This window comes from Augochlora pura, chromosome 4 (genome assembly GCF_028453695.1).
Source record: "Augochlora pura isolate Apur16 chromosome 4, APUR_v2.2.1, whole genome shotgun sequence".
Lineage (NCBI taxonomy): Eukaryota > Metazoa > Arthropoda > Insecta > Hymenoptera > Halictidae > Augochlora > Augochlora pura.
This window is the reverse complement of record NC_135775.1, coordinates 4,746,227-4,770,598: the sequence shown is the minus strand read 5'-3', so window position 1 is coordinate 4,770,598 and position 24,372 is coordinate 4,746,227. Positions and strand designations below refer to the sequence as shown.

The 24,372-nt window shown below is 40.6% G+C and overlaps 1 protein-coding gene across 1 annotated transcript in view; it reads right to left on the bottom strand.

Moving 5' to 3' along the window:
- The window catches only part of LOC144468959 (autophagy-related protein 16-1-like), a 324,973-nt gene that overhangs the window by 32,175 nt on the left and 268,426 nt on the right, over nt 1-24,372 (bottom strand). The window contains exons 2-4 of the mRNA XM_078178785.1: nt 18,003-18,123; nt 2,571-2,750; nt 1,231-1,315 (exon numbers count right to left, since the gene is read on the bottom strand). Of these exons, the coding sequence (XP_078034911.1) occupies nt 1,231-1,315; nt 2,571-2,750; nt 18,003-18,093 (356 nt within the window). The 5' untranslated portion in view covers nt 18,094-18,123. The remainder of the gene's footprint in view (nt 1-1,230; nt 1,316-2,570; nt 2,751-18,002; nt 18,124-24,372) is intronic.

Below are 24,372 nucleotides of genomic sequence, written 5' to 3'. Positions count from 1 at the left end.
TATCGCAAACTATTTGATACTAAAATGTTGACACCGTATAATTCCGGAATTATGTACACGAAATTTCTGTTCGGAGTGTTCTCCCCCCTGTTCATATAAGCGACCACTCCCACGATTGCACTACCACCACTAACCTACAAACATCAATAGAAACACGAACGTGGGGCAACAGCCAAGCAATTCATACACACAGTCAACAAGGGCACACGTAGCCATCAAACAGTCATCATCTAGACACACAGGCGACAGGTAACAATCAATCAGTCAACATCCCCGACACACACACAGAACACCGGTGAACACGCGGGCAACGCATTTGTTGCAACTATTACACATGCCCGGCGTTACTTATATGCGGTTGGGTTTAGTCATCGCGTCACACCTACACAAACGGTAGAGGCCAGCTCCGAGCTGTACAAAGCTTTTGCTTTAAAATAAACGCGCGTCGTGTTTCCGCTTTGGCTCGAATCAAGCATCGTTTTAACAGTATCAATAACATGGGCTGAATAAATTTCAATTCCCTTCGGACGATTCAATTGTAAAAGAGACTTTATGAGGCTTATTTAGAACTAAATTATTTAAATAGGAATATTTCTGAATGTAGGACCAGCTTTTAATCATTTTTACACTGAGCAACGAGAAAATAATTTCGTTTGGTCAATAATAGATTCATTACTGCATTTTCATCGATAAAGAAATTTTTAAAGGATTATTTAAAAATTTTCTTTACATAAATATGAAACGACAAGTTGCACAAAATAACAAAGTTAAATTATTTCTTTGGGAATTGTTACTCAATAAGTAAACTTCCTAACTAAAAAGACATTCACTACTCAAAGTGTTAAAATATATTTTTAATCACATGATTTAAGATATATATAGTAACAATTAATGACGTTAAAACAGCGCTGTTTTTGCAAGACAATAAAAACCAGTTTCACAAGTAACAAAATATAACGAAAATCGAAACTGCTATTTTAAAAGTAGTCCAATTGAATTGAATTCTTTTTAACATTAAATCTACTACATTCTAAATTAAGAATAAAATTTAAAAAAATATTATTGTATAGTAAATTAATTCCTCCAATATCTCCAAAAAATTCAAATCATTCTAAACAGCTAATTGCACTAAATATAGCACGTTCCGAACACAAAATTCTGACAGAAGCTGCTTCAAACACACCTCCACTCGTCCCAACGACTCCAATCACCGACGATAAATCCACTCACCTGAACGATCCGATGATCTTCTTCATCCGCAGGTCGATAAGTTTCAGCGTGTCGTCCCTGACGCAGCTCAAAAGGTAATTCGTGTCTGAAAAACAAAGCGGGTGTCGCCGATTTGAATTTTCGCGTCGGCAAACTTGAATTTTCGCGTTTCGCCGGCGTTCGAGTTAAATTGGCCGCGCTAATACGGTTTAGCCATACAACTCGCGTACGTGCCCGCATAAAGATAATAAGCAATCGTTGATTACCGTTCGCGCCCGACGGGTTTATTCCGATCACGTTGCGACGAAGTTTCCACGAATTTCCGTTATTTGAACAGCCGGACGCCGTCGGGGGAAAAAAGGCGGACCCGCGCGTCGGTGGCTTGAAATGCGCCGGGACGGGATCCGCTAAGTAAGTAATTCCTTTTCGGGCCGTATAAATCTTACGACGGGGAGGGGGAGAGGGGGGAGAGGGGCGCGTTCGGTAAAGGTATCCCGGAATCCGGCGGACACGTATCCCGCGGAACGGAATATTACGCTTTAATGGAAGTATACATAATGTATTACCGGCAATGATAAAGGGAAAGCATTAGAAGAGGGCCGCGCGCGATGTAATCGGGCGCAACTTTTCAAACCGGTGTCGTTTCCCCGCGGACGATCTATCCGCGCGTTATCTGGATTAACGAATCGCGTTGCCGCGACGAGTATTTCGTCGGGTTTCCGTTGCCGATCCAATGAAACTCGAGTAGAACAACGCGTTGCACGGCGTATCGCCGATTAGTTGCAACAGCGATTCCGTAAAATTCGTGGTTACGTGCGTCTAAACCAATTTTTCGCTGCTAACGTTTCTAATTTCTCATCGGTATTTGTTATAAAAATTTCTCGCTTTTAAACAATGCTACCCGACTGAATAAATCGCCCGCGATTTCGTATTTTTATCGAATCGATTCCGACGCGGCGATCGGGTTTCATAACTTACGCAGGCAATTCGGTAAAACAACGCGTGTTTTATTAGATTTCCTTCGGCGGATCGAGTGAAATTCGAGCGAAATGTACATACGCTTTGTTCCGACAACGCTACTGTTAAACTCGCGTTTAACACGGGTATTTTCTTCGCGCGGCGAGAATTAATTCTGGATCGCGATTGTATTTAACGGAATCACTCGGTTTCTCGCGGGCCATGTGTTATGCGGTTTTTCACTTAATTTCGTCTATTTCGAAATGTTTCGGAGAAAATTTCACGATGGGTCGCGCGCATTTTTGCCGAATTATTGGATTGACGGTCGGGCCGCGCGGCGTCGGTTTTCCGTAAATTGCAGAGGAAAACTCCCGCGATACGCGGCCGCCGCATGTAACATTTACCACGCGATAAATCCAGCGATGTGACCTTCCCCTCGAGCAGAATATCGTTTGAACTGGATTCTACTCTGGTGTCCCAGAATCTGATTCTCTGATCAAAGTGGCCGCTAATTATCGTCGAGCCGGCACCGTCGGAAGTTACGAGATCGTTGCAACTGGAGCCAGCGAATTTCGTTTCTATGCCTGCAACCAAATATTTTACACTCAATTACATACGCTGTATAAACGGGAAACAATTACGAAAACATCTTATCTCGTCGAATACACGCATTTCACCTCGCGAAAAATGAGAAGTCGCGTTTTTATACATTTTTTTAATTCAGCTTCGAAAAATCGAGCTCGGGGGTTTTACAATTTTTTTTCGGCAAAAAGTTGTTAAAAGTCGTGACGCGCGTTCGCTTTTAAATAACATGTTTGTTGGAAAAAAGTTCATTAATTTCTGCGGAAAAAAATTGTTGAACGTAATGGTATGTTGAGCCAGCGAGAGTATCGTTTTTAATAACGACTGAACGATTTAAATGGCGGTTTATTTAGATGTCAGATGCGCTGTTTTAACGCAATACCTGTCGTGTTGGCAAGGATAATTGATCCGAGCTGTAATAAGGACGATGGAAGGTTTCAATAATTATTTTTATAAAATAACAGACGTCAGACGTTATTATAGCTCATTAGGTTTAGTATTAAATAACCTACAAATTCGAAATAAAAACATCCCTTAATTCCCTCAGAAAAATTTCTAGATGACGTAGTATAATTTATAAAAATATTAAATATAAACTAAACTAACTCTCAGCTATATTTTTCAGTAATATACCCGTTTAAAATGCGACGTCAACTAATTTTTCTAAAAAGAAATTCTTAAAGAACCTTCTAAGAATATCTTTCTCGCTTTAAAAACGCCCGGATAATTTAAAGGGGCGATTCAATTAATTGTCGGCTACTTTCAGCAGGTATCCCGGCGCATTTGCATCGGCGGATCGATCCGGTGCACGCGTAGCGCATTCGGAAAAAGATTCCCGGCGCTGCGATCCAGTTTCCCCCCGGGTCGGAGAATGCAATCGAATCCGCGGTGCCGCGCGACATTCGCGTAAAATCTGCTTACGCCCGGTATACCTAAGTCAACGGGGTATGATGCATCGCCGCGAAGTAATGGGGAGTCTCGGTAATTCCACCCTCATAGGTAGCTAACAGCCCCGAGCGATGTCGATAACCTACGACGTATCGTTGCGGTAAATTCGACAGGCTAATTGATTGGCCGGTAAATCACGTTTGATTTAACCCGGGGGACACTGCCACGGCGACAAAGTGAAGCCGCGACGCGAACTGCCAGAAAATTCGCGGCCGCACAAAGGGTCGAGCGACTACGAACGAATCAGCTAATGTTGTTTATAATCGGCTTGTTGCGGGACCAACGAATCGTTCTCCGAATCTCTGATCGTGCCGCGTCGAAGCGTTGAAACTGGGGACAAGATCCGACAATTGTATTCCGCTGACAATCGGTGGTGCTGTTTCGACAAATATTTCTCGAATTCCTTTCGATTAAATACTTTATTTCGATTAAAGCTTTATTTCGATTAAAGCTTTAGTTCGATTGTAATTCTATTTTGATTAAAACTTTATTTTGACTCTGACTTTATTTTGACTCTGACTTTATTTCGACTGTAATTTTATTTCGATTAAAACTTTATTTTTACTTTAACTTTAGTGCGATTAAAACTTTATTTCGACTGTAATTTTATTTCGATTAAAACTTTATTTTTACTTTAACTTAACTTATCGTAAAATTACGAAACGATTTGATTGTGTGAACGTATTTGAATCTGTTCCACTATAACGCGAGCCACGCTCGCGGTAAAGGCTTCGAACAGCATTTACTAAATATGAATGTTATTAATTTAATATCGACTTAACAATATTGATTTCATATTAATATAACAATATTGATTTCATATTAATATAACAATATTGATTTCATATTAATTTAATAAAACATGATTCTCCTGTTAAACATAGAAATATTTGCACGAGTAAATAATACTTGAAAATATTATTTTATTAAATGCTTGCAAGAAGTAATATTTGGAAATGCTGTTTCGTTAAATGTTTAAATCGTCCAATATTGTCTACAAAAATGCATGGAACGATAAAAAAGAAAAAGGACAATAGCCTCTTGCTTGTAACGTTATTAGTTGCAATGCGATTATTCCAAATACTATGCTGTGAAATATTACATATTCGATGAAATATTACAAAATACTTATTTTACAATATCATGTCCACTATTTTCTTCTTTTTTCCTATTTCACCAACCTCATTCCTCTGCCACCATAACGTACAAACAAACGTGAATAAATGCATATAAAAAAAAAATAAAAAAATGTCTCCTTCTATAAAGCAAATTGCTATGAACGAGGACGTGCTAATCGACGGAGTTCTGGCTAGCGAAAGAAGACGCAGTGCCGTAGATTAAGAAACGACGTCCCTCGCAGTAGCCACGCTGTAATATCACTTGTAGTACCCCGACTCTTTATTGATCCCTCTACTAGCCTGATTAAAACTTTTTTACGGCCCGGCGCGCTTTATGGTAGCAGATTTTACGTTCGAATTTGAAAATTGTTTTCTCGAAGCGCGCTTGACGACCAGCCTCGAACTCGGTCTTCGGCTCTAACTACATAACGACGGTGCCTATCCCCATAGTCTTCGTACTTGCCAACGCATCGAATAAAGATCGCGATGAAATAATCCGCGGGCAACTCGCTATTTGCCCGCGGAGACTGCGGCCGCTCCGAGCGATTTATATATATATATATAACTCGGGGGCGATTTATATATATAACCCGGGGCTTATTCTTAGATCCGGAAACGGTCCAATTAGATTTTCAATTCCCTTTAATTTCCCTTTTACAATTCCGCAGCGGCGGTAAAGATTTCGCGGCACGCACGGGAGGCCATCCAGCCCCGCCGATAATTAAGACAGCCTTTAATCCTTCGGGTAAGTCGACGATGCCGGTAACGCGGCGGGGAGGGGGGAGGGGGGGGGGGGGGGAGGAGAAGGAAAGTCGGCAAGCTCGCGGCAGATCTATAATTTAACCGGTTCGCGATTCTAATACGAAAGTATCGGCCGGGCGCTGTATTAGCATTTCACCGACGGACCCCGCGGAAACCGTGGGTGACGCGCGCCGAGCATTATTCCCCCGGGGGCCGTAAATTATGTTCCGGGATCCTGCTTATTGCGGCCGCGGAAATCTATGAAAACGACCGGTCCGGGAGCCGCGAACGCGAAACCGGAAACCACCCCCTCGTCTTGTAACGTACTTTTAATAACAGCGTTAAACTGGCGCGGCCCAGCACACTGCCTACGGTACACCATGCTCTCTCTCTCTCTCTCTCTCTCTCTTTCTCTCTTTCTCTTTCTCTCTGCTCGTATTTCAAAGCGCGATGAAATTGCACGATCCGGTTTCTTTGTTGCTTTCCTTCGGCCCCAGTCGTCCCATCGATGTTTCCGAGGGTACCACCGTGGGGGTGTGGGAGGCGTTATTGAACAATGGATAAATACGTAACCGGATAGCTTGTCTTTTCCGTGGCAACCGGTAAACGGATCAGCTTGTAATGCCTCGAATTTACATTTTATAGTCTGGGGGGCCATTATTCATCCGCCGCGCACCATATTATAATAATGCCATCAATGTCCCAACTGGATGCTGCACAATGCATTTTCGACTACCCGGGGAAGAATGATCGGGCACGGTGAATGTAATTACCAATTTGTGGGGCAAGTTTGTGCGCTAATGATTTTCGAAGATCTGATCAGAATTTCGTGCGTGCTTTTGCAATATTTGATGTTTCTAAAAGGGTGATAGCTGAGATTTAAAAAGATTCTAAAAATTCTAAAATTAACTTTGTAATATTTATTTCGTAGGAGTGAAAAATAATACTATTAAAATAGTTATCTGAAACAAGGATTCGCACTGTTAAATCACCTGTACTTTAGTAATTTCTTTTTACAATTAATAGTTATACAACAGTATTTGTGTAGCTGAATTTGTAAAAAGCAATGTTCAAAAATGTGGCTAGAATTTTTTACCCCCACTGTCATATGCTCCGTTCGCTTTTTATTACATTACTTCTGGTATTGTTCCAAGAAGGGGTCGCAATTACGACATCGTTTCATAATAGGGACTTTTATCACATCGATGATTGAACCTTTCAAAACGTTTCTATACCGGGAACATTATTTCTTCTCTGCTGGCGCAAGAACGTTCTTTGTTGTTCCCCGATTCATTGATACCTCGTTGTCAATCAAGCGTTACCACCACATTGTCGCGCGCGCGTACAATCGTTTTCTTGAACAATGGCGGCGCAGTATCGACGGGTTTCGAGCGTGGAATAATTTTCGAAAAAGCGGTCGTTCGCTCGCAAAAATATTTCGCGCGGTATCGTCGCGCGAGCCGGCAATATAATTCCCACTAGAAACGAGCTAACAAAGAAAAGAGGAGAGCCATTCGCGACATCAGGATGCCGCGCGCGAAGAATCTGATTTATAATCGCGTTGTACGCGTCTTGAGTGTCGAAAGCACGATCAAGTGTCGTTTGCAGGGGGAATCCTTTTAGTGGCGAGCCGTAGACGAGAGATCCCCCCCCCTCTCGCGATGAGGCAATGAATAAATATTCCAAACTCGCCGGGCTTATTTGCAAACGTTAACGATGATTACGCGGTTGAATCCTAATGATAATGCCGGCGGAATACGAGCATTACCACGACAAGTAACTGCACGCGGAAGAGAGCTAACGTACCAGAGACATGCTAAATGAATTCAGTTACCAACACTTATTGTTAGAAGCGGATCCCGGCACTTAACTTTCCGACGTGGAACAGAAATTACTTAACCGTGGGTGCGATACCGTCGGCGTCATTAATCAACCGTGAAATTCTTTGCCAGTAATCTGCCTCCTCGATGATCGTTCTTTGTTTCGTTCTTGAGGGCTTTGTTCGCGAGACGACCTTGGACATGGCGCTTAGGGAGTCTTCAAATTAAACCTTTTGGGGATGAACGATATATTTGTCGAATTAACCTTTTTAGGGTTGAACGATATATTCGTAAAATTAACCCTTTTAGACTTGAATGATATATTTGTCGAATTAACCCTTTTAGACGATATATATTCGTTCGCTATATTTGCGAAAATGCCAACGACGACACATCTTTGCGCATGCGTTTGCGCCTTAGTTATAAATCACGAGAGATTTACCTCTGATTATTTTATTAAAAATTGAAAGTGAATTACTTGTATTTTATATTGCGTTTTGTTGATACTGATTGGTACTGATAACCAGAAGCACTATCGTGTTTTTATTAATCTTGACACTATACAAGAAAAGATACTATAGCCTTTCTCAACGTTCACATGGTTATCTCCTCATTAACCTCCTAACCACAATTTCTCTTCCTCTTATGTCTCCATACATAAATTCCAAATTTCAAGAACAAATCAAATTTTCTTTTAACTTAGAATTCCGGAATAAAATTAATATTTAATAGTATATATATGAATTGTTCATTGCGAGTCTCACTCGCTATTATAACTGAAAGGGTTACTACAAACCAGCACGTATACCTGCGTTCGCCAGTGCGACAACCGCGGCGACTTTTATCGACGTTGATAAATCGAGGGGTTGGAACTAATTAAAAAAAATTGTCCATAACCGGTAGCCGATGGTCCGATATATCTGAAGCGTCCGGGGACCGAAGGGACCGGGTCGAAGATGGATAATACGCGGATAGAAAATAGGCGATCCACTTTAAGCATCCTTTTTGTCTTAAAGCGTTCTAGATAAACGATAATTCACGGTTAAACGCGCTTTCAGCGACGCCGGTCCCTATTGTCCGCTCCTTGCGTAGCGAGATTTATTCCCGCAAAACTTTTGTACACCGGCGTCCGCCTTTCCCAGATAGCCGGGCTTGCTTGGTTTTCACTATTTTGCCGCGGGACCGCCGCCACAACAAAAGCGTAAAAGCCCAAAACCGAAATGGATGTCCGGGCTTGGTCTTTGTGTAACAACCTTGCCCCGGTCCACGCCCCTCCGCCCCCCTCCACCCTCCCCTCGATGTCTGCGAAATTAACTCCGGTTTACAGTGGTCGCGAAAATGCGAATTAAATCTTTGATCGGTGAAAAAACGATACGATTTCGTGATCTAACGAATCGAGAAATGATCAACGTGGTCTCGTCTAAAAATAATTTTATGTACTATACTATGTGCATACTATATTTATTTTTCTTGGAAATTTTATTTTTTTATCAATATAGAATCAGTTGACAGTTGACAATATAGAATCAATTGATTTTCTCCAGTCGTTTCATCGAATTCTAAACAAAAGACGCGCCGCCATCTTGAATACCAACGCGCGCGCGACACGCTGCGAGTAAGCGCGGGATAGGTAAATAAATCACGCGTCAAGCGGGAGCAGTTACGAATAAGTTCTGGAAAACTATCGTGCTAATGGAAACGTCTAAAAAGTGTCGCGCTGGAAGCAGTTTTTCCTTTGTCTCGGTGAGAATCGTACGAAGAAAGGAACGCGCAAAGTAGACGCACTCGGGCTCCCGCGCGAGTCCACTGTGCTGCGTAGAAGGAGGAAATAAGAGGAACGACGACGGCGGCGGCGGCGGCGGCGAAAAAAGAAACATTTCAGGTTAGTAGACAAATCACATTTCACCTTCCCGCATATAGTTTGCCGAGTGTTTGCATCCGCTTGGGGCGACTTGCTGAAATGAATCACTTTAGAAACATTTGTTCGCGTGCGGGAAGCGAATTCGCGGCCGGACTTGCTTCTCTACTTCGCGTGCATTTTTAAATTTCGTTTATAACCGTCCTACGGCGCCGCCGCGACAGCGTTCATTAAGAGCTCTCGCCCCCGATGTTTCTTTCGCGAATGAATATGTATCGCCGGTCTACAAATTGTGCCCGTTCGATGCGACGGTCTTTCGACCGAGGAAAATTCAATGTGGGTTTCTACGTAGAACAATCAATTTTCACATCGTCTTTTCTCACAAAAATCGCCTATATCTGGCTAATAATCACTTACAAATTGACATAAAAATTATATAACATTATATATAACACAACATATAACACAACATTATACATAATAATGTAAATAACAGGATAAAGAAGCAATTCAATGGACACAGAAATTGGAATAATAAATTAATGGAAATGCTGTCCTTAATCGAGTTCAAGCGTGTTAAACGAGTACGTACAGAAATTGTGTAAACTGTTAATTAATTAGGTATGCATGCGAGGAGAGGATCCGTAGAACTGGAGTAAGAAAATGAATGGTGTCGTAGTGGGAAAGCTCCAGAAATTATGGAACTTGGTCAAGAGCATTGTTTTCGAAACTAGTTTTCGTATCAGTGGCGGAGATCGGCGTGCCGTGCGCCAAACTGGGATATTTAAATTGATGCGACCCGGGCGTCTTCAACGGTTGCTTGAAAATGTGAAACGTGGTAAAGATTGATATATGCCTGTTTTCGTTTGCATTGGATTAACCAGAATATGTTAACGAGAGCTCCCGCGAATCTCAACGGTTTTTGTTAATCTGAATGGAGAAATCTCTCGAAAACGCCACATTAAACGTCGCGCCACGGTGTTAGGAGCCGCCATTTTGATTGTTAAGATTTGATTGGAATATGCGAATTTAGTGATTGCGAATGCAGGTGTGAATATTCGATTTAAAATAAATAAGCAGGGAGAATGAAGAAAAATTGAAAATATAAGAAATAATTTAATTCCATCGATAACCAGGCGATTGCAAGTCGTTGTTGATAATAAAGGTTATCCTACTAAATATTCATTCATTTGTTAGTTCGTTTATTAAAAGAAGAATCTACTGTATGAATATCTTTTTTTCGAAGGTTTTTGTACTCGCTAAGAATTTTATTTTATATCTTGTAATAAAATGTTTAAACCTCAATGAAATACTATATCATTTGAAAGCCGTGTTAATTTCCTAAATTTCAGTGTATTTAATTTTTACATTAATGATCTACAAATAAAATTATCGCCGTTCAAGATAGAGCACCTAGTGGTGTTTTTCGGATACTGTATATATAATATAAGATACAAATAACTATATAAAAATACGCGTTGCGTCCACGACTGCTGGATCGAGAAGAAGTCAGAAAAAGGAAAGAGAAGGCAGGAGCAATTGAAAGATAATTAATGCATGCGCGAATCACCTCTATGGTAACATAGTACAGTGCTGGCCAACGTTACTAGATCTCCTCGAATTAATTACATTTCTAACGTTAATATCCAAACGTTCCCGTAGCAATTACGCGCAAAGGGCCGAGGGGGTAGTTCAGCAAAAGCAGCTGGAACAGTTGGAAAAGAAACGCGAGATTGTTGTCCGCTTTGATGATTTAAAGGTTTTAGATGTTCTCGGACGTCTCGTCGTAAAAGTGTTTCCTATGGGGTGTGTTTAATAGCGCGGATGAATTTCGCCAACATATCATCGCGAATCTCTGAGGCACGACCGTATGCCCGACGGAAGAAATTTAGTGTGATCGTAAAAGCTGTAGGGGGCAAAACCCGTCGGCCGTGTGCACCTGACTGACGGGAATCAAGATTTCACGAACGAATCCGCCGGCGCTTCCTGACAACCCGGCGAACGCAAATTCAATTAACTGTTCAAGGTCACTTTTCCCGGACCATGAATGGGGCAATGAAGCGCCTTCTCTCCCACGGTGTCAACGCGCGAACGCTATATTTAGAAGAATAAAGAGAACGTTGCTCGCGACGGTGCACCGTCGTCGAATGGCGAACGATGGGACATCTGTTGAACCCCATGCTGCTTATACGGCCCCGTCAAACTGCTGACAGACGCCACGGCGAAGGGACCCCAACGGAATAAAGATGCCGATCGTTATTTTTTTAGTCGGAACAAATTGCCGTGCATCAGCTTGCGATATACAGCGCATCGCTGTTCGCGCAAACGACGACGAGAAATAAAAGGGTTTATTAACTAACGCAATTAAATCGACGGCGAATGTATGATCGATTTTACTAGAGTCGCATTTTTTATCGAATTATAACTAAATTGGTGGTTCCAGGCGAAATTCAGATTTTTTAATTCAGAATTTTTGATTTATTAATCCAGAATTTTAGATTTTTTAATTTGGAAATTTAGAATTTTTAATTTGGAATTTTAGTCGTAGAAAATTCGAAAAGTTTCAACGTTGTCTTTTCATTTTTAAATGGTTTTATAAATCGAGACGTAGCAAAATATTATCCCCTTTCGTTCGTCCCCGTTCAACATTTACGAGGAGAGCGCCGGCTAATAATAACGCGAACACCCTGTATTATAAATTCATTGCGATAACTCGTGGGTTTCCGGTCGAGTAACGACGAAGCGGATGGGCGCCGGGTCATTTTGAGCAAACGCGAAAGTTTGTTACACGCGTGCTATCCTGGAAAGGTTTAAAAGGTTGCAAATACTGCGAAAGCTGCGCGTGTAATAATAGAAGGGACGAGCGCATGCTTGTACAATAGGTTGTCGTATCGCTGCAGTATTGTCGACTTATTAAAATTATTAGCCTTTAGGAGATATTAAATATTTTTATAATCGAACGTGCATATTGAATAATTGGTAATGTTGTATTTTTATTGTTGATGGACTATTTTTATTTTGCGAGGAGAGTTATAGTCTATCGATACGTTTAATAGAAAATATCAATTTCAAAATATCAATTTGCAAGAATATTAAAGTCATTTAATTAATGAAACTGGAACTAAAAAGTTTAATTTTACTATTAAGGATGATAAATTAATTCTTTTGTATTCTAAAGAACCTGGTAATATTCAGATCGTTTAATATATTATAATAAAAACGAATTTTAAATAACTAGACAAAAATTAGCGTCGCTCATATGCGATTGACATAACCTCAACGTTTCATCCCCCTTGTACAATGATTTCTTTCGCATCGTGATGAGCAATTCTTCTTCATCTTTGTTTCATAAATTAACAGACTCAATTACGTTCATTTTTAGTTGATAATAACAAAACTGTGGATTGCATGCATTTACGGTAAAATTGATTGGCTACAATTTAACACAGTGTAATAATTAAAAGCATGTTTCAAGAACCAATTAATTTAACAAGATAGTTGATTCGGACGAAAATGATACATGCATTTAAACAACAAATGACATGAATATATTATTGCATATGCTTTTAAACATAAATATGCAAACGATATGTATATGCAAAATATACAAAGTACGTAAAATTTACAGAGTAAGCGAAATAAAAAATACATTTTTAGAATCACCTGATCATGATATAAATTTCGTACTACTGGTACTCAATAGAGTATATTATTTTTTATAATATTCCAAACGTTGTATTATTTAATTATTGCATTATTTTGCCATATCGTCGTATAATAAAGGAATCGAACGAAGTGTTAAGATAACAGAACGTTGTACTATTAGTATATTATAAAAAAATGGAGCTTCACACAAGATAGCTAATTTGCAGTAATAACATTGCAAACTATCCTACGATAATACCACGTTCCGCTGTTTCACACGATAACATTACAGAACAATCGTTGCCGGGGATTGTTCCGACTCCGGCAAAATTTGATTTGCAATGCAGGTTTGTTGGCGTACCCGAGAAGTACACGTTCCAGATAATTTAAGATGGTCCTTTCGAGCATTATTGCAAATTAATACAACCGGTACATTGTCGTCGAACGCGGCTCCGCAGCTGTGAATCCCTGTGTCAATAGAATTCCACCCTAGTTGGGTCGTACTTCAGGATTCTATAGCGGCGTTGTCCAGAGCGTAAATCGATATCTGGAGCGGTCCTTCGAATGATATGGTTTCACGAGATTAGTCAGCGGTCCATACGAATCGAATCTAAATCCTGCATACATTTACTAACCGTGGCTCACGCAGAGAGCGAGAGAAAGAGAGAGAGAGAGAGAGAGAGAGATCGTTTCATTTGCGCGTCCGGCCTCGCGTATCAGCTGGTCACTTTCCTGGCAGACCCCGATATCCGCGCCGCGCCGGTCCAATTTACTTTTCGGGCCCCTTAGCGCCACCCGTATTTGCCGTAAGAGCCATACGTTGTCCTTAGTTCGCCCACCCACCCCCCTCTCCGGTAATAGCTACTTTCGCGTGCCAGCAAGTTATCACCTTTTTAGGATACCCGCTATTACGGACGGACCCGCGCGCGCGCCACCGAAACGCGGCCAGGCCTAATTTGCTCGAGCTTTAAACTTCGGGGCTCCGTATATCACTTAGGAAATATTTCGGAAAATTCGGGACGCCCGCCGGACGAAATCACGCGATTAATCTACCGAACGGATTTCGCTGATGCAATTTTTTGATCCGGCAAAATGCTTGAAAATGTTTCGTCGATCTGCTTTTAACTTTAATTAAGCCGACGATGGAGAGTCGGAGGTGTTCTACGACTCTGTTAGGTGCACGAGTCTGTTCTAAAATTTAACTTTCGCTTTTGGAAATATACAGATTAGTTTAATTATTAAAGCAATACAAATTGACGCTTTGTTATATATTTTTCTATATTATTAATTTGAGTGCGAACATGACCAAGTAGCTCTGCGTTTGAAGACGATAAAAAAGCATGAAACTGTACTAAATATTACCAAGAGATTCTTTTAAATATTTATAAATTTTGTAAATATTCAGAACAATTTTTACCAATCCGAAAATCTTGCCCAGTCTCTACGTGATTTGTTTTGCGTCGCTCGCCTCGAACTTTAGTCCAAATAACGTTTATGACAAATAAAATGTTACAGCTAAAGAACCAGAAACCGATTTGGCCACCCAATATTTGTCGCGAATTAGTTCGGAGAAATTGATCGCGCTAATTGAACGCGAATTATTCAGCGCGGGCTCTGAACGCCTCCGATTCCGTGGTATGCGCTAAAAGATGCTAATCGGGCCCTAAACGCCTCTGCAAACACAGGTCGGCGCGTTCCAATTTACACGAGCAGATGCTTAATTAAAGCCCCAGACAATAGCACGTTTCACAAATCCGTAAAATCCGGTGCCGAATGATAAGATCGTAGGGAGGACAGGAAACGCGAGCAGGTAATTACATTTACAATTAAAAATAACGAGTAGAGCGGACGGCGCCGTCCACGAAATCGTTGTGAGAACGGCGAAGATTCCGCGGTGTCCGAGGTCCGAGGAATTCGATCGACCCCGCCCGGTATACGTATCGGGATCGCTTCGGATGTTTGAGCGTCTCGCTTCCTGCGGGATTTCTTCCCGAAGCCCCGCGCCGTTCTATGCAGATGGGAACGATGACTGGCGGGAACGGGCCGAACCCGTACTAAAGTCTGATCCCCCCCTCCCCCACCGGATCGTAACAGTCGCCATCGAATAGATAACAGGTTCGTATAAAGCACCGGCGCTCGCGGACTGTACAACGCCGTCCGTTGTTTTGCCACTGATTACTTCTATTTTATCTTTGATTGATACGTTCGCGAACAGAAACCGGACGTCGAAGTTTACCATGCTACGCTCTCGGATCTTGTATCGACGAGCGACTTCTTATTTTCTTCTTCTTCTTCTTCTTCTTCTTCTGTCTCGACTTCTCGAACCGCTTGTCCATCGAACTGCTCGAATGGATGACTACCGCGAGCATAAGCTCTTCCGGGCAGCTCTGATAAAGCTAATTGCGACGCCGAAGGGGGGAAAAGCACTCGTTGGGTATACGGTCTTCGACCGAATTTCCCATGGATGTTTAAGAGCCGCGCGGCGCGTTGAACTTCTGTCGGTCCTTGGAACTTGCATTTTCATGTACCGGCTGATAAAGAGCTTCCCGGGCTCGTGTAGCTCGTCAAAATTTTGGACGGAACTTGCGCGCAACTTTTCAGAGGATTTCGATCCTTTATTCATTCCTATTAATCTACTTAAACTGTTCCCGCGCGAGCCGATGTAAAATGGATCTGACGGGAAGTTGGAAAATCTATTGCCGTGGCGGAGTATCGAAATATTAAGAGTTTTTTAGTGTGTGAAAATGAGCTTCTGGACGCTGTGTAAACTATTTAATTTTATAAGCGGTTGTCGAATAAAATGTAATTGATTCATGAGGAGACTCTGTTGATCCTTGCAGATAGAAATAAAATTGACGGTCCAAGTTATAGAATTGTACATTTTACAGTTGGATGCGGTGCAACAAATTACAAGGACACATTTGTTCTTATTTTATAATGGAATATTGAGGCATTGATAAGGATATATTAACATTAATGGTGAGCACAGTGTTTAATTAAAAGCTGAGTTCCTTTTTTAACTTATGAATGAAAGTCTTCTTAATATAATAATAATAATAATAGCGTTCTGTATAAATTATTTATGCTTTCCGTTGATTCAAGTATGAATTGTACAATAACAGATTTATTCCAAGACTCTGTAACTTCCTGTGCATCGAATTAGAAATAAAAGTCCAAATTACAAATTTTCCTGAGATGCTTTTTGTTTTTACAGCGAAGTGTATTAAAAATTGTAACATTCGTTCTCCCTGCTGACTTATCAATTATTTTGATCTACGAACACTTTGAACGAACAGCGTCATCTATTAGCAATGTCAATGTTAGCGACCAAAAACTGTTCGCGTAAGGAAAAAGTGCAGATTGAAGCAAGTTAGGAGAGATTCCGGTAACTCGCGATAAGAACCTTATCGGCTTAATTAATCCCACAAAGTGAGGACGCGACCCAAGATCATTTTTAGTCGATCCTCCTCGTTAGAGAGCCGTAACTTCCGCGGAAAATAACGTATTCCCGTGGAATCGTCGTCGTATTTCACCAAGCGCCGTCTTGTAATTGCTCCCGCAGTAACAACAAAATGAGCAGCGAAATGTTTAACCATAACGAACAACACCTGATCTCAATTTTATAACCGGACTAGGATTTAAATCAATTTTTATGAGATTCTCATTTATTATAAAAGAGACGAAAGCGTTTTGCTGTAGTAATTAACCCTTTGCACTCGAGTGGACTCTGAGGCACCGCTAAAAAAAAATTATTCTATCACGTTCAAAAATTATTTTTATATCAACAAAGTTCAGATTTAAAAAAATGTTTAATAGCAAATTATAATTAATAAAATAGAATTAATTTCGTATGAACAAAAGTACACTTTGTTATATAAAATGGAGATATTATGACTCAGGAAAATTATTATGGATTTACAGTGAAAATGGCTTCGAGTGCAAAAGGTTAATAATGAACTGAAAGTGAAAATATTTTCAATAAAAATTCCGCTAACATTTTTTAGTAATGTATTACCGTAAGTAATGAATAATAATCGAGATATTCTGTGTAAAGAAATTAGGTATGTATCACTCTACTGTCGCAGGACTGTCTGATCTGTCTGTCTATTACACACTGATTCTACTTGCACGAGTATCGCGCGAATTATCTCACACAATTACCTTATCTGTGTTAATGTCTCACTGTTTAATTCAATATTGAGATATTTAATTCAATACTGAGATATTTAAAAAGAAATAACTAATATTTAGATAATATTTAAAAGGAAATAATATTATCTGAGTAATGCAGAAAGGCAAAGACATTATCTCACTGTTCATTTTTATGTTTCTTATCTGGAATAGTATTGAGATAAAATAATGCATAATAAAGAATTCAACATATAGTGATACGAAATTTAGTGAAAATAATAATTCATTATTTTTGAAAAGCAAATTATTATTATTAAGAAAATTAGACTTTAAATGCCTCCTTCTTTGAACTATATTGTTTTTGACATTTTTCAGTATTGAGTTAGGGGTGAATTCGTGTGTAGAATTTTGCAATAATGTGAACAATACTACGCGCGAAACTGATCTCGTCTTCTGACAATAATTGCAAGCAGAGTTCTCCAGTCTAATCTCAGCCACGGCGTGGAGCTACCAGAAGACTTTTGCCACGTTTGTGTGGTCTCATTAACCGGTGACCATTAAACAGCTAATCGATGCACCGATAGGCTTCTATTCGGCCCATAAATCCTCCGGCGATGTTAGGGACGAGCTATTACATTTCCATAAAATAAGCCCGCTTCTTACCACCGACGGGGGTGGCCTTAAACATATGACCAGCGCCTCGCGCAACCAACGAACGTCCATGTACGTTTCGTTCGCCTCGTTTTATTGTTATCTCGAGGCGTCCTTAAGTGTATTAGTATTCGGCATGACTAATGCGAATAACGAACCGCGCGATTACCGTTAATGCCGTACATTTACTTTCTTGTCTCTATATGCGGCCACGGAAAACGCGTTCCGCGCGCTCGCGCGCGTCCGCCAACGCCGGAATAAACGCCTCGCGCCGATAGGTTAAACGTTTCTATTTGCCTTCGACGCGCTCGCTCGTTGCATTTGCTGCTTTTGCTTACTTACACGCCTTGCTACGCAGGTCCCAAATTTTTAGGGTACGGTCGTAACTGCCTGTAACTACTTTTGAAGGCTCGCCAAGAAACTTCGCCGCCATCACCTTCCCGCAGTGGCCCGTTAGAGTGTGCTGAAGCAGAAACGGGAATGTCGTTTTAGAACATTTACCAACACGTTTTGCGTGATAATAGGATATTCGGTAACATACGTGACGTGTTAAAAAGGATTAAGAGCAACGCTCGCCGGCCGAATTCTATTGCCAACTGTACCGGCACCCCCTCCTCCTCCCTCTCCTCCTCCTCCAGCCGAAATATTCCGCGGCCGAATCGCAACGCGCGGTACAGTGCCACGCTCGTATATCGGATTAATAGGCCGATAAATCTTCAATGGCGAATTATACGCGGAACAATTACTTAAAATTTATTTAGCGATTCTTGTTTTCGATGACGATTATGATATTATTATGGCGTTCGAATGCACTCTTCCAATGTTAATTAAACTGTTAATCTTGCCTCTCTCGTTCGAAGAGTGCAGATTATTCTAATTGCGTTGCGCGTGTTTGAATTTCTTTATATTTTGTTTGAATATGGAGTTTGTTATTTAATAAAAAAATATCAAAATGCGTGTATATTCTTAGCTGTCTTCGACGAATATATCTGCCATGAAGAAATTATGTTATGACTAGTATACTCGTCAAAAACTGGTTAATGAAAATAGCAAGCATAAATTTGTAATAATCATTAATCTGTTATAAATTATCAGTAACCGAAATAAATTATAACGATAACTAGTCGGTGGACCTTACACATTTATAATAAACACGGTTGCCCAAAGAATATTACCGAATTTACAACCTTTTACACACATACAATCGTTACATACAATCGTTACACAAATATTCGCAATATATGGATAACAAGTCTCTAAATTGTAACGCAAATTAATTACAAGAGAAGTCATAAATAGGTTATTGGTTCATTAATGGCACAGAGAAAATGCATCGCAGAATTTGCATCGTATAACATCGGAACAGTATCCTGTGCCCAATGGAAACAACCGACTTTATTTTTAACTAAGGCACCCGCGCCATTAGCGCCGCTCATGAATATAACGTGAAATAGCAATTACTGAAAATTATATTTTAATGCGCGTGTAACTAATCGCGTCCGAATCTACGAAGTAATTGGGGAACCCGTGTATCAATTATGCGTTCCCTATTATCTAAATTATTCAAACCTTATCCAGGTTGCTTCCACCTAATCCGCCGATTGTTGTTTTAATGATACGTAAAAAACACACGCGGAGGAAAAATAAATACGACGCGTTTACGGGGGGCGAGCGAGAATATTACGTAACGTGCTCCGATTTCAGGTAGCATTGTCTATTCTTTTCTCGACTGCGATCCGCGCGGTACAGTGTTATAATTAAGGTTAGGAAACATGGCGGTCGCCAGAGTGCGTTTGCGCAAATATTTATTACGTTAAATTTTGTCGCCAGATTTTTATGTACCTGTTGCTTTTATATTCTATGAATACGTAGCATTTATACTATAATTGTGATAATTATTAATTACATCAAGCAGCTTTGCATATTCACAGCGAACCTCGAATTTGTATATTCATTCAAGAGTTTCGAACAAAACGCTGCAATTCTACCTTTTCATTTTTCAAACAGTCAGCTAAATACCCGCCGACTCCGTTCGCGCTCTTTATTGTCGCGGCGGCGGCGGCAGCGTTAAAAACGCTGTCTAATTAATCTGTCGCCATTAATCGCAATTAATCCGAATGCTCTCCTTGGAGGCGGCAGCTCGGCGGGGTACTACAGATTATGGTCCGCTATAAATATCAAAATGAAACGCGAAAGGGGTTAAAAATAAAAAAAAAAAAAAAGAAGAAGCGCGCGCTGAAGCTTTTCACCGTTGAAAGCTTAAAAATAGGAGCGGCGATAAAGTTAGCTCGCACTCGGCCTGTCCTTTCCTCGCTGCCATTTAATGGTAAAGAATTCAGGCGTGACGTCGACAAGAGAGGCACAAACAACTCGAGAGGGTTCTACCCTGTGAAAAGGGCGGGGTGGTAGAACGAGCGTGGGGGGAGACGGGAGAATAGGGGGCGGCACACGCCGTGGAAAAAAGACTTCGCCAATTTTAAGGTACACGGTCGTCGGGAGCTCTTGAAAAATGTCCTAATGTAAATTAATGGCCTGGAAGTTTAGCCAGAAGGGCTCTAACGTGAAAGAAACACAGGTAAGGGAGCGCGGCGCGGCCACCTACGCCGCTACGAGCACAACGGAGAACTTTTTCTACAACCTTGAAGAAGGGGGTGGGAGAGCAAAAGAAGAGAAGAGCGGGCCCGAACTATACGATAATCTAACGTCTCGAGAAGTTGGTCGAAAGCGTTGGGGCGAGTCTGCGTTTCTTACCGGAAACATTAAACGATCCACTAGATCCTCTCTCTCTCTCTCTCTTTTTCTCTCCTTTTCCCCCCGTTCTTCCGTTCTCTCAATAGTCCTCGAAGAATCCGAGCTACGATTGCGCCCTTGCGACACACAGTGAAGAAAGCACGTGGTTTTTCGAGACGACTTCATGCAGATGAGAGACACATTAATTCGACCTGGATTTTCCGAGGTGCTTCATTTTTAGAAGGCTGAATGCTAGATGAGTGTCACAACTATTATTGTTTTAAATATTTTCTCTTATCTCTTATAAATATGAACGTATATGTGTGTAGTAACTTTTTTAAATTTAGATGAATTTAATTCAATTTTTCAGAGATTTTAGATTGATTAATTTGTTAAAGAATGGATGAACAAACAATTTTCTAGATTTTAAAAATTGTGTCACCCAAACGCTAATTTTTTAAATTTATATTATTACTTATATCTATATTTATATTTAGAAATTAATATTTACTGATTGCAAGGTATTTCAATCTTTTTATACGAATATAAACAATTCAAGCTATAGAGAACCTAAAGGGTGTATCAGATCTTTAAATCGATGCATATGGAATCTCGTGACTGATAATATAGCAAACTGTATAATTACGATTCTATACAAAATTTTCAAAAAATACGAAAAGCAGCTCACATTGTTTATAATACAATCACTTACTGCATAGGAACACTGTGATCATTTAAATAATAATCTACTGCTTAAAGAGTACAGACAATGAAAATCTCGAACTATTTACATGTATTTACACAAAGTCGTTACAACTAAGTACAATGATTCGAGTATTTTTATAACGTAAACAACAGAATAGGATAATGCAACAAGATCTCATCATTGAAGATAAAATACGAACAATGAAATATTGATCCCTTTGTGCAACTTGTTTACGCGGTTATTACAGATAAAATGATCCGCGGATTTTTGTAAGAGAAACAATAGAATAAGACGGTATCCATCGCGTAACCACGTAGCCGTACGATTTCGAGTATTCCTACCGAAAGGAACTCTGAAAACACGGAACCTATTTGCGGAGCAATAGCGGAGCCGTCTGCAATCTGCTTTCATCGTCACTTTTCCACGGCTTACATAAAGAACAAATGTACATCACAATCCATTTGCGCTTCCGTTTCACCTCTGGAGAATACTGTATACCTGGCGGGGGACGCCTCTTTCCTTGATTCTATGTTTGCACGGTGTTCAAAATGGTCGTTCCAAGGATGGAATTAAATGTGCTGCACGCCAAAATAAATACGACACGTTTCGTAAAATCTGGCGGCCAAATATTTGATGAGATGTAATTTTTATTTACGCTCGGATAATTAAAATATTACTGTAGCAGCCTCGCGATCGTACTTTTATAGGTATTTCATTTGTGTGAAATTTACGATAGATTTGATGTATTGAAAATTTTAAGTGTTTTTATTGTTTTTATACGCTGCAGTAGATATTTATACTTTATTGATTTCGAGGACGTGAACAAAAACGCGATTTTAAGATCTTTTTCTGAAAACATTAGTGGACTTAGCCTAGTATTTTGTTAATGGCAAATTTGAAATATGCAATGGCAAATGTGAAATTTCACAGCGGAAAGATTACTGCAACTAGATTCTTGAGATTATTTCACGAAACTTTTTCCTCAGCAAAAATGCAATCTGTGGCTTCGTTTATGAGTTATTAATGAAAAACGCTGACCAATGAGAGTTGAGATCAGCTGACGCGAGAGGACCGAACCAATGAACGGAACTGGGCGTCGTCCGCTCTTTGACTCAGCCGTTCCGCGCCAGTTGATCTCGCTTCTCATTGGCCAATGTTTTTCGTTAATAACTCGTGAACAAAGCGACGAATTGCATTTGCGCTGAGGAAAAAGTTACTTCAAATGACGTCAGGAACCTCATATTTCCCAATTCCGAGTAACTTTTGGAAAACTCTGTATATTGGAACACTCTGTATAATTGGAACACTCTCACTGTATATTCTTCAAAGTAAACTACCCTTCCCGAAATTCTATCCATTAACTATTCCGAAGAAAATTCCTAAATATCTTACTTTTCTCAGATTTAGCACTGTCTCGCAAGAAATCTGAATTTTATATCGAATACCTCTAAACGCGTATGTCCCCGTCCGTTATTACACGGCCCTCGCGCGACCCGTCACCGACACCATCAAATATTTCGCGCGTGAATTTTTAACGCCGCCGAAGCGCACCCTTGAGAAAAGCCCATAAGAAAGGTCGATCGCTCACCTTTTCTCGGAAGGCGACGGCGAGCGCGCTCAAAAAATGCCGCTGATATCATCTTTTTTACGAGGCGCCGGGCCGTCGGAGTGGCAATACAAGATGCGTGCCGGATGTAATACCCGGAATAAAGGCAATAAACTCTTTCGTAGAGATCAATCGAGAGTGAAGTGCCAGCAAAATCCGAGGGAGGAATAGAAGTGGGAGAGGCGGCGGTGGAGGAATAGCGAACGCGGCGAAGAGAATAGGTTGATCCTCGCCGCTTGTGGAAAGGTTCAATTAATGTCGACGAAAGCACCGAAGAAGAAGCTGGTAACCTTCCTGGAAACAACTAGCGACCGCGGGTTTTACAACCGGCGCGTTCGTCTCCGTTTTTAAAGCGCGCAACAGCGAGTTCCGCCGGCGGAAACGCGACCGCATCCGTTCTTACCCATTCAAACGAAAACAATACCTTATAATAACTGAACTGATAATCTTCGCGTCGCGCTCTCGTCTGCATACGGCTTTCAAGATCGCTGTTCGATAAAAATTAATTCTCCTGGGAATCATTTCAAGACGTCAATGTTCCGCGAAGTATTGTTTAAATTGTTCCATTATGAGATATGACTGGATCGCATGTCTTGTGTTAATATATGCTAAATTGTTCTTAAATTGTTCTTAATTTGTTTTTAATTTGTTCTTAAGTAGATTGTATTGAATGCGAATTATTTCTTAAGTAACAGTAAATTGGGATATTTAGTAGTTCAATTCTATAATTAAATTCTTATTTAGTAAAATCAAAGAAGTCCTATTGTAAAAAATTAAAGAAACGAAGATACTGCATTTATTTACGAAGACTGAACCTTATAAAAAAAATAGTGACTAGACTTCGATAAACTTAAATAAATATATCTGGAATATGAAAACGCCACTGTCCTACAACCCCTTCTATGACATCGACGAATATCATCGCTCAGGAATACGCGCGAACGCTGAAGCCAAACAACGCGAGCAATCCCTGTTTTCAACTCGGAAGAAACAACACGCTGAAACAACGCCGCATTGTTTGGGTATGTTTAGTTGGTTGTTTCCTCATTACACTTCCCATCATACCACGAAGATAACGTAGTTACATGCCTTTAACGCGGTCGCCGTTGCTTCGATTGCGCGCTCAAAAGAGAGAAGAATAACACGGTGACAACGGGTCTACAAAATTCGAAAGATATTACACTATTTTTCTACGGGAAATCCGCGGAGATCTCTATCAGAGACAGACGTGGAGAAGATAATAAAACGTTTGAGAACAGTTGAAAGAAATCGAACGGCAAACCGCATCGGAAGATATTAATCGCGACGAATGACGGTAATGAATCATGGGTAATAGATCGACCGCGGCCAGTTCGACGCCGCTGTATCCGATAACTGTCTCTATCCGATAAAATGTTTTCCACGTGATTCTAATGAAACGGCCATAACGTTCGACGGTCGTTTACCATGAAACCAGCGGCAAAAATAGCGGCGATGTATTTCATTTTAAAATTGATACCACCATATTTGGCAATAGCTGAGTAATAGCCGGTGTATCAGGCTTCATATACTTGCCGGCGTTTTCGAAGCGTTTTTGGCTAACCGCCCTTTCCACGCCGTATTCAAGCGTAATGCAATATTTAATGTTGGAATATCTATTCGGCCAGCAGCGTGTGTACCCGCGCGGAGCC